Source organism: Chaetura pelagica, unplaced genomic scaffold, assembly GCF_000747805.2.
Source record: "Chaetura pelagica isolate M959 unplaced genomic scaffold, ChaPel_1.0 scaffold274, whole genome shotgun sequence".
Classification (NCBI taxonomy): Eukaryota; Metazoa; Chordata; class Aves; order Apodiformes; family Apodidae; genus Chaetura; species Chaetura pelagica.
Genome location: NW_009952983.1, coordinates 2,046,812 through 2,058,724, shown reverse-complemented (window position 1 = coordinate 2,058,724; position 11,913 = coordinate 2,046,812). Strand labels below are relative to the sequence as shown.

Here is an 11,913-nt window from a genome sequence, read left to right as displayed (position 1 = left end):
CATTCCTGTGGGGTCCAACAGTTTTGTCTGCTGGGAAGAGAGAGCAATGGAGTCAGTATTTCTTGGAGGAAGTCCAATGGGTGAAGAATCAATGCATGTGAAATCCTGCTTCTCTGACCACAAAAAGAATCAATCAAGATGTGACAGTTTCCTTGTTCACCACCCCAAGTATCTGCCCACTCTCCTTCCTCAGGAGTAGATGACTCACCTCCTGTTTCCTTGGTGTTTTTTGCAGCCAAATCATCTGTGTTTATTTAAAAAAAAAACCCAAGAAACAACCAACAGAGCCCCTAGAAAGTCCATGGTCCAAGCATTATGGAGCTCTGTATTGTGGTAGAATATCTAAAGCATAGTGTCCCACATTTTAACTATAATTTTATAAGTTTGTTTACCTCTTCTTCTGCTTGAAGAATTAAAAGAGCAGCTACAATATAAAACACTCATATGGACTGGTAAAACAGCCCCCAGACCCAGCATTAGAGCAGTTTGGCCCTCTTCAAAGCAGGAAAACATAACCTCCTCAAGTTCCACAAAAACATCAAGGAAACAAATGCATTAAGCTTAACCTCTGCCATCCTGATGAGAAAGAAGCAAGTCTGCAGCTGAAACTTCCCAAAGAGCAGGGCTTCCAAAAACATTTGTGTACTTTAATGAGCCTGATTCAGTCTGAAAAAGGAAGGCATGTAGAATTCCTGACTCTCCTGGACTGCTGTCAAAGGGTTCCAACACAAAACCTCACATCCTCTACCTGTGTCACTCTCCAATGTGGAGTATTTAGACATGCTATGACAGACCCTACTTGGGCAGAAGCACTTCCAGAAATCCACTATGTGTTTGCCATCCTTAAAAAGCTAGGAATCCAGAAGTTACAGATGTCAGTAGTGTATTTGCTGTCGTTTCAGACTGAACTGCGCTGAGAAGGCTCATGAAATGGAAAGCCACTCAATCCATGCAGAAATGCCAATGTCAAATGATGCTTGAATGACCATGGGTGTAACCTGGAGCACCTCAGAGGATGCCTAAGTAGATGGAGCATGAGTGTGAAAATGGTAATTTTTCCCTGATGAGATGCTAGTGATAGGCCTGAAGGGTCATCTTACCAGCAGACAACTTCATTAGGTTTCTTATTTCCCTTCCCTCAGAAAGGCTGCACTTCACCCAGCCTTGCAGCTCACAGGGATGTCCTGTACCAACCCCTCATGACACACATACTGATTTCAAGCACTGCAGGAGATCTGATGCTGTATTAATGCTCCCAAAGTACTGCCAATACCAAGGCAGATTTCCAGAAGGAACCCAAAAGAACTGTGATCATGATTTATCCTCACCTCCTCACTGCAAAGATTAAAGCTCAAGCTACTATTACTAGGTCCTCTATCTATGGGCAGTACCTCGTCACCCAGGTTAGGACAGGGTAGTCACCTTAACACTGTGGAGACATCATGATGATCCCCTGACACTGAGAATCCCCACCAACACTTGCAAGGCACTGAAACAGAGACCCTGTTTGTGACAGTGAGCAGTGCTGCTTCACACTGCCATCAGCATGGACATTTCTAGATGGCAGCAAGAAGCTGGTAAACGATCTGCCACTGAGTAGCAACCCCATAAACCCATCACAGCAATGACAACATCTGTATCCAGCTGGTGGAGCTCAATTTCCAAGCTGAGCCTAGGAGAAAACTTCTCATTTTCCTCTAGAAACTCAGGAATTTCACTGCTCAGGTTCTCAGGATTACAGCTCATTGCCCTCCTGCAAGGTACTGTGATGTGGAGGACTAATGGCCTGACCTTCTCCTTTCTTCCTGGCTATGATCTGCTCCCAGTGCATCTGGTCAGTGAGCAGCAGTTGCCTGGTTCTGATACAGCCCAAAGGATGTGGATTCAGAGCTCCTGCCTGACTCCCTGAGCCTGCTCAGTCCTGCCTTTAGCATCTACCACTGCCATCCATCACCAGCAGAAGAACATCAGCCACAAAAAAAAAAAGCAGCAGCCGTGGTGGGTTCTGGAAACACTCAAAGGGCATCACCTAGGGATGTGGTTTTCTCCTTTCACAACCAGAAGTGGGGGCATTACCGTTGCTTAGTTATGTAAAGTTCTTCAAGCAAATGTTGCTCCTCATAGCTCATCCAACGGTCTTCAAGCTCCTCCTCCTCCTCCTTCTGTAACAACTGCTCGTAAAGCCTGACTGGGTTCCAGCCAGTCATGATGTCGTAGGTGATGACGCAGCCCAGGGAGTGGGACACAATTGAGACCTTCCCTCCTTTTTCCTCAAACTCTGGATTCCGGGAGCAGAACAGCGTGTACAGTCGGTTCAGCTCCTGCTGCAGCCCCTTCACCAGCTGTTTCAGGAAGGAAAGAAAAGAGAGTTGAATACCCACATCCTACCACTCCTGCCCATGCCTCACACTGGTTCTCAAGTCTGCAGCTTGGGTGGGCATCGTGGTCTGTTCACTGAGAAGATGAGCAGAATCTTACGGGCAGCAGCACTACCTTGGTTGACTGTCACTGACTCCACTGGTTCACCTGTCCCCTCTAGACCCAGCAGCAGACACATGGTGACCCCACACTACACAGCCCAAGGCATTTAACTGGAATAAAACCTTAAATGACAGCTGGGCTCAAAGTACTGAGCAGCATCCTCTGAGGTGAGCAACAGCAAAGTGCTTGGTTGCCACTAGCAGTTCCATTAGCACAATGGTGAATATTAATACAGCTTGACTGCCCCCACTGCTTGTTTCTCTACCTTGTCACAGCACTGGATGTTTCTCCTGCACCACCTCCTTTTTTAACCCAAGGAGGCTGAAAGAAGCCTGAGCCACACAGAGAATTACAGAATCATAGAATCCTTTTGGTTGGAAAAGACCTTTCAGATCACCAAGTCCAACCATTAGCCCAGCCCTGCCAAGGCCACCACTGCCCCATGTCCCTCAGCACCACATCTATAGGGCTTTGAAACCCCTCCAGGGATGGGGACTCCCCCCCTGCCCTGGGCAGCCTGTTTCAGTGCCACATGATCTGGAAGCAACTCACATCTCTGCCACATAGACAAGTCACACTCGCTCCATTTGTCAACCTGAGCACCAGCTCATTGCAGGGGACTGGGAAGATAAATCCACTAAAATGGATATGCTCAGACACTTCAGGGACAGTCTAAATGGGTTCTGGGAAAATATCCTCAAATTGCTATTGGATCTTTGCAAGGCACATTTGAATCCATCAAGTCTTTCATGATTCTGCCCGTTGCTTGACTCCAAGGAGATGCAGCTTTCTGTCCTTCCTCTCCTTCCATCCTAAATCTATTGTCATTTTTCTTGAAGAAATCAGAATGAAATGATGTCACTAAAGGGTAAAAAGCCTCACCTCAGCCAAAAGGAAGATAAAGGAGGAGAAAAAGCACAAAAGAGATGGGCAGGGCCAGAATTTGGCCATTTGATATAAACGATGATAAGAAAAACGGTTTTGGGGCTATAAGTTTCTAGGAGGGTTTTGGGGAGAAACCAGGAATGCAACACAGTTCTCAAGAGATCACAGGCTAATCCTACAGTGTCACTGCAAGAGAGATATCTTGGTCCTATGTTAAATGAATCTCTGAGGGGCCTACCTGCTTGAAGTCCTTCCCTAGGGAACATGTGCCTAAAATTGTTCAGTCACAGAAAATGTTTTGCAGAGGGAGGTTGAAAGCCCTGAGACTGAGGAACCAGACAACACAAAAAAGGCAGCTTTGCTTGTGAAACTCAGCGTGGTAACTGAGCAATGTTTCCAGGCTCTGGCACAGAGGAGGACAAACAAGAAATTGCAAATCATTCCCTTGTTAGCAACAGGAAATTAAAGCCATAGAACATGTAATTTGAGCATGATTTTTCAAGGGCCGGAATCATTAGTGACTATAAATATGAATGGCTCTAGGACTGACAGTGTTTGGGACTCATTTTACTGAGAGAGAATCCACACAACAAACCCGATGCCTAAAGCACTGGGAAATGATCAACAGCAGCTCAGTGAAGTGTCATCATTCCCATTTGCAAGTCTCTTGGATTGTGACGTTGCCTATCCTTGAGTTTGGCTCCACACAGGCCTTGGGCTCTTCTTTCACACATGAACAAACAGGTTTTAAGCATGAGTTGGAGCTGAAAGCAGAAATCAAGACCAGCATTTTCTTAATTTAAAAAGGTTTTGATTAAAAACCAGAACAAAATAGCAGAGAACTGTTGAAATCGAAGTGTTTTGGGACTCCTGCCAGGAGCTCAGTGAACTGAGGGAATGCTGATAGCCAGCAGTTTGTGTGCCTGGCTGCTGTGGTACCCAACAAGGGAGCCAACACACATTGCCCTGCTATCAGGGGACCTTGGTAGGGAGCTCAGGACCCCCAGCCACACAATGGATGGAGAGCTGCCTTCAGGTTTCAGAGCTGGCAGCATAAAAAATGCCAAGCAATCTAGTGCTGGACTCATTAGGGCTCTTTGGAGCCCTGTCAGTGGGGCAGGGAGAGGAGCAATACCATCTTGTTTTAAAACAAATCCAAATTAAACTCTATTAATATATCTGTGTCCCCACATTTCTCCTCTGGTGGGAAAAGTAAGATGCACAACAACTCAACTGCTTCCCTCACTGTCTTGTGGCTTAACAGCAATGGCATAAACCAGAATATTCTTGTCAAGTCTTTGCTGGACACTGAGACCAACCCTGACTTTAACTGCCCTGCTCCTTCAAAACATGCTGTGGCTGGGAAATTAGGCAAATAATAATAAAAAAAAAGAAAAGCAACTAAGAAACTGTGTGGATTTCCAGCTAGCTGCATATTTGGAAGTTTGCAGACCAGAGTCCAAGAATTTAATGCAACTAAATAATCTGATTGTTTCTAAATTCCACATCCTTGGTTACCTAACTTAATTATAGAGTGGATGGTTTGCTGTAGCAAAGCCTCCAGGTTTTCAGGCACTGGGAATGGCCTGGTTTTCTTCTAGGACAAAACCAGGAGTCCTTCACCTGCAGTGAGCACTTACACATGTTTGTATCTTGCCAACAGCTCTGGTTCAGTACTAAGACTAGAAACTGAATCTTTTGGCATAGAGTAAGAAAAAAAAATTAAAAAGGAAAAGAAAAATCATATTCATCTTAAGTTCCAGATAAAAACAATTATCTGGCTAAGCAGTATGTGAAGTTACAGCTTGACATCTCTCCTAACACTTCATATAAAAATACCTTCTATAAACACCAATTGCCTTTGTATTTTTAAAACTAGTGGCTTTTTCCATGGCCATTAAACATGAAAAATTAACTACTGATCAAATTTTCTCTCCTAAATGGCATCACTGTAATTAAACCCAAGATTCTAAGAGTTCATTATTATTTTTTAATCCACAGCTTGTCTATCTTGCTCACCCAGAGCCTGCTAGCAGCTTCTCCTGCTCTCACTGCACCTACATCCAGTGACTTCCCCAGTAAGGGAGCCCTTTCCCCACTGGTTTCCCTGGTGCTTCTGCCAACCCCAAGCCATGGGATCTGTTATGTGCTTAGGAAGCACCTGCTGGTTTTGCTGGAAAACAGGAAAGCAGGAATCATCCAGGAGAAAGGAAAAAAAGAAGTTTAATAGTGAAATGCAACATGACCAACCCCCTTTTTCTTTCCATCTCTCCTGATGCCTTCTCCCTCTCAGTTCCCACCTTATTTTGGGGACCAGTGGGGCTGAGCCAGTTCCTCAGCACCCCCAACAGGGCTGCTCTTTGGCATCCCCCCAGCAGGGCTTTACCTACACAAAGCCTAGAGTTTCCTTGAGTTTTTGCCCAATCCATATTAAAGGTCTTCTAAAGCTTGACTAAACAAGCTCAAATATCAAATATCTCACAAAAGAATAAATGTGGCAGCAGTTGACTGAGTCAGAGGGTTTTTTTCCTCCCCTGTGCAGCTGCTCTGCTCCATCACCCTCTGCTCTCCCAGGAGGACCCATGAAATGCAGCTTGTTTACGTGTCTGTTACTGGACAGATCAAAGCACCCTAACAAAGGCAACACTTCCTATTTCTTAAAAAAAAAATTAAAAAAAATAGCCATATCAAATCCCTTCCTCCCCACTGACCTTTCTACCACAGCAGGAGTTCAGCATCAGCCTGAGGACACTGCAGCATTTGTAAGAAAGGTACAGAATTTCTTCCTATTCTGTTCCTATTTTCTTCTCTCTGATTTGTAGGTGAAAAATTTCCTAAGCACCTTTCACAGACCAACAGTTTCAGTACCAAAGTTCAGTGCAGGATTAAAATGCTACAAACCTTGTAGATGAACCACTGCAAACACGTGTAGGACATGCAGATAAAATGAAGCAGAAACAAAGCAGGACTTTGTAATGCTTGAAACCTTTAATGCAATCAAACCTCTGTGAATGATTTAATGGCAAGTCACAATCAGGCACGTGAAGTACCCCACAATTCTCAGACTGGGGAGCAAACCCTTATGTACTGATTCAATTTTCAGACCTGCTTAATACCAGCAGAAGCAAAGACACTTGAGACACAGCCTTTGATACAGTTGGACAGAGCAGCATCCAAGAAATGCATGAGTTTCCTACATGTTCTACACTGGTCCCAAAGGGCAAGGGAAAGACTTGATTTCCAGCAGTTAAAGACCTCAGTAAAATAGAGTGGATAGAGGAAAAAACCAAAAGTGATTGAACAAATGAGCAGATGTGGTGTGGTGCTGTTCCCTTGTGAAGTTGTTCCGAGTTCATTTTTGCTTCAGGAGAAAAGAGACTCATTGCCTGAAGCTCCCTTTATCAGCTGAAGATTTGCCAATAACTCTTCCCTGCAGGAAACCCAAGCTCACAGGATCAAGTTGCCCAGACAGTCATCAGCTTATATTCTGACAAACTGAGGTTAAATGCTCTGTGCCCTTCAGAAACCAAATCAAAGGCAGATCAAGGGATGGTCTTTCTGCACATTCATGGAGAGCTGGAGTGACAGCCAGGCAATTTGAGGGGAAGAAGCCAAAAACTAGACTGTTGGGCAAGGAATGGGGTTGCTGGACCTGATCAGGCAAAAAAAATATCCTCTGCTTTCCTAACACACACCTGCTTGGCTTACCTCTTCCAAGAAGTCAAGAAATAACACCCCATTCCCCGCATCAGGAATCCTGGTGGCAAGGAATGTGTTTTATACAGTCAAGCTGGGTCTGAATCAAATGAGAGAGGTCACTGTCATCCTAGGCAGAAGAAGGAGCTGTTATGTCCTGGTGGAGAATGGATTGAAAAGAGTCCAGAGGAGAAGGACTTAGGGGTGATGGTGGAGGAGAAGCTCAACATGAGCTGGCACTGTGCACTGGAGTCCAGAAACCAACCATGTCCTGGGCTGCATCAAAAGCAGCGTGGCCAGCAGGGCCAGGGAGGGGATTGTTCCCTTTACTCGACTCTTGTGAGACTCCACCTAGAGAACTGTGTCCAGTTCTGGAGCCCTCAACATAGAATGACATGGAGCTTCTAGAGAAAATCCAGAGGAGGGTCACAAAGATGATCCAAAGGCTGAAGCAGCTCTGCTCTGGAGACAGGCTGGGAGAGTTGGGGTGTTCAGCCTGGAGAAGAGAAGGCTCCAGGGAGACCTTAGAGCAGCTTCCAGTGCCTGAAGGGGCTCCAGGAAAGCTGGGGAGGGACTTGGGACAAGGGCAGGGAGGGATGGGATGAGGGGGATGGATTAAAACTGGAAGAGGGGAGATTGAGGTGAGATATGAGGAAGAAATTCCGGAGGGTGGTGAGACCCTGGCCCAGGTTGCCCAGAGAAGCTGTGGCTGCCCCATCCCTGGCAGTGTTGAAGGGCAGGTTGGATGGGGCTTGGAGCAACCTGGGCTGGTGGGAGGTGTCCCTGCCCATGCAGGGGGGTTGGGACTGGATGATCTTGAAGGTCCCTTCCAACCCAAACCAGTCTATGGTTCTATGTCTCTAATCACCTCCTGGGTATTGGGTGAACCTGAACTGCTGGATCATGATGGGGAACAAGTAAAGGTGTAAGCAGTGAAACACCCAGAGCTGCTCTGTCTCAGCTGAAGCCCTTGTGCAGAGAACACTAAGAGCAGCCTGTGCTGAGTTGGAAAAAATAAACCTCTAATTCTCTAGCACCCAAACCAGCTGGTCATTCCTCCTCTGATGCAGAAGAACCCTTGTGAGACACCAGCATAAATAAGCATGCCTGCCTCTTGCCAAGCAGAAGGAAGTTGTCTGTGTGTGTAGTGGACAAAGACCTCCTGGACCCACACCAAGGAGCTGCAGGCCAGAGGGAGAACTTCACCCCCTGCCTGTTCTAGTAGGCAGGTCACTGGGGTCAAAGTGCCTTTTGAGTGCACACCACAAGTTCCAGGGTTGAAAATGAAATTTCCCCTCAATATCCAGGAAACAAGCTTGTGTTTTTTCCCAAGAAAGCAAGGAGTACAACACCCCTGGGCTGGCACCCTGAGAGCAGAAGTAATGCAGAGCTTCCAGGGCTCTTGCTCAAATCCTTAGGGTCCCATCTGCTGCCAAAACTCAGATACAGCACCCCAGTCCCAACCTCTTTGATCTGTCAAAGCCAACCAAACCACTTGTCCTCCTCCTGGGCTCTGATTGTCCACTTCTGAGACTGCTCTCAGCTCTGCCCACCCCTTTGCTGTAGCTTTCAGAGGGTCTTTCTTTCTGCTATCTCCACAGGACCCTTGCCCACTGGACACTGTTCTCACATGAACAGCTTGAAGCACTAGAGAAAAAAACAAAAAACCCAGCTACATATGAAAAGGGAGTGCAGGAAACTCGACCTCTTCAGCCCTCCAGCTCGACTAGCAGGACTGTTTTTGTAGACTTCGTGGGAAAGGAATTTTAAGGAGATGTAAGGAACAGTGAGTTTTGCAAGCAGCTCCCTCCAAACGTCAAGAGAACTTCAGGAGAAAGTGCAAACTCGTTTGAAATTCAGCAGGCAGGCAATAAGGTGTGTGAGCCAACTGGAGGTAGAAGAAGGTCCTTAAAAGCCAACAAAAGGTCTGCAGCTCAAGGAGGGATTGCTTAAAGGACCATGAAAGCAAAGACAAGGAGTGGAACCAGGAGAACGTGCCAGCACTGAAGGCAGAGACAGGGAGACTGCTGAGCCTCCAATACAACAGTTGTCACACTCCCTGAAGGCATCACTGATGGATGCCAGAAGAGTGTCACAACAACAGATGAGAGGCCAGAATGAGACTTTGCTGTGTGAACAGACAGGAATGGCTGCATGTCATAGTGACATTGAAAAGCTGAGTCTAACTCATTTCTAACCAGCTCACTGTGTTAAAGACTTAAGTTTAGGTTCAGATCCAGTAACCTATCACTTCATAAAGTTGAGAACACATTCAAGGGCAATCAAATGAATTAAGCAAGCCATGAAAGTGCTGCCAAGTAGCTCCTTGACTATTAGATTCAACAGAAGAAGCAAAGCCAGTGTTGAAATAGTCTCAGTTAAAAATTTCCTGCTTCACATCCCTCTTGTTTTCAAACACACAAGAAACAACGACCTTTTATTGTTGGAAGGAACACAAAAAAGGATCTTTCCATTCCAAAACCTCATATTAAAGAAGGATGAAAGCTCCAGTGAAAGGTTATACACATCCTGAAGTTCAAGGGTGTACTCATTAACGCTCCTTTTTAATAGGTGCATAATAGGAAACCATCAAGCTGTTTCAAGGCAGACAGTGAAGTCTGCCCAAGGGAGCAATGCCAGGCTGGCAGCTTCACCCTGCATTCCCCCTGGCCTCCTCCTCAAGCCTGGAACACACCTCCAACACCAAGCCCACAGCCACCACATCCCACACCCCAAGCTCTTGGCCTCCTGACCTCACCTAGTGAGAAATGTTCAATATTCACCATCTTTCCCTGCTCTTCAGCTGTGGTGGAAGTAACCCATAAACCTCTGATACCCATCTTCTGGGGCCATTGCAATATTTGCACTAAATCTTTAGGTATCTTGGGATGACAGATGGAATTAATATTTATCCTGCACTAAAAGCATTTTCTGCCAAGACATAATATCAATAATTTACAGAATTACAATTAGCCTGAAAGTAAGTACAGTGAAGATCAGCAAAATAAGTACATAACATTACACTGAAGGTGACACTAAATTTACAGTGCATCATTTAGTCTTTTTAAGCTCTGTTACAGTCACTTATTATTAAAGAAATATGAAGCTACAGTGACCCAGATGTGAAACAAAGTCACTCACTGAAGACACTAAAACCCAAGATTACATTTCCAAGGCCAGAATGAAAATGTGATCATTAATTTAGAAATGCCCAGGTGTGCATCAGAAGACCAATTTATTGCTTTCCTTTATTATCTGTGTCATGTTCAGAAAGGGATTCTGTCTTACTCCTGGTGGAACACTGCCTAGATGAAGTCCTGCACAGCACAACTCTCTGGCAACCACACACACAGAGGCCTCAGCTGAATCTGTGGGCTGCCTACATCCTCAGGAGTGAACTCTGAGACCAGACTGTCTGAGATCTTCATGGAGCTGTGGTTAATTATTAATACCTCTCTGGTCTAGCATTACATGTGAGAAGTCAGAGGCACCTTTTGGAGATTCTCCTACTGAGCTGCATGAGAAACAATACTTGAAATCAGAGAGGGGGGTCACCCACCATGCTCCTGTAATGCTGAGAGGAGCAATCCAGCTGCATCTGAAGCAGCTCTCTGCTGTCTCATGTGAAAGCTGATATGACAAGACTCCTTCCCCCTGAAAGAAAATAGTGGCTACCCAGTTGCAAATCCCACAGGGAGTTGTTGAAAGAGTGGTCAACAGCTTTAAAGAAGAAATTACGTTACTTCTAGATGTGGGGAAAAAACTTGGAAGTAGAAAGATAATTCATATCAAGTACTGTTCTATACGGGCATGTAGCAATAGGATGAGGGGAAACAGCTTCTAGCTGGAAGGGGGGAGATTTAGATGGGATACAAGGAAGAAATTCTTTGCTGTGAGGGTGGTGAGACCCTGGCCCAGGTTGCCCAGAGAAGCTGTGGCTGCCCCATCCCTGGCAGTGTTGAAGGGCAGGTTGGATGGGGCTTGGAGCAACCTGGGCTGGTGGGAGGTGTCCCTGCCCATGGCAGGGGGTTGGATCTGGATGGTCTTGAAGGTGCCTCCCAATCCAAACCAGTCTGGATTCTGTGATCCCTGACAACCCAACTGGCACAACACAAAAACTACAGCTGAATGAACAAGAAAACCTGCAGCACAAACACCTTGAATGCAACACAATAATGCATCTCAGAAACCTGTTCTTCAAGGTTTTAATGTCTCATTTGTACCAGCACTTTCCTTTTTGGACAAATATTCACAAATCAAACTGTACAACTTTGCTTTGACAAAGTTACAAGATCAACTCGTGTATTGGTGCAAACTTGGAGAAAAGTCACTCGATTGGGTGAGAAAACCTTGATATTTTGTAATCAGATCTAAGCACAGCCCCAGCACACTCATTTGTCAGTTCTCAGAGGGATGTTCTCCCTGAGGGATGGGGACATACCTACAGACTTACAGTTCTACTGAGCAATGAAATTCAGTTTTTCATGCCTTGTTGGCCAGCATACTTGAACCTCCCTCCCTTTTCCTGCAAGGTGCCCACAGACAAGCCAAGCCTCTAATGCAGTTTAAAAATATCTATTTTAAAGCTGCCAGTGAAGCTTTTATCACTTGCCAGAGAAATTCATGCTGGCCTGAGGTGCACAACAGAGAAACCTGTTAGATAGCAGAGAACCCAGGAGCCCTGAGCCATGAACTCTGCATTTCTGAGCAACCAGGGAGCTACAGCTTTCTGTGCACATACTGCTAGTGTTGGGAGCTTAAAAGGCTCCTAGTGATCTCACCACCATTACTGCTATGAGGAAAGAAAGTATTACTAGGTAGCCTAGAGTTTAAAATTATACTGCCAGTCTA

The 11,913-nt window shown here is 45.6% G+C and overlaps 1 protein-coding gene across 1 annotated transcript in view; it reads right to left on the bottom strand.

Annotated features, from left to right (window-relative positions):
• DDHD1 (DDHD domain containing 1) overlaps window positions 1-11,913 on the bottom strand; it is a 50,769-nt gene that overhangs the window by 11,709 nt on the left and 27,147 nt on the right. The window contains exon 7 of the mRNA XM_009996479.1: window positions 2,077-2,342. Within this exon, the coding sequence (XP_009994781.1) occupies window positions 2,077-2,342 (266 nt within the window). The remainder of the gene's footprint in view (window positions 1-2,076; window positions 2,343-11,913) is intronic.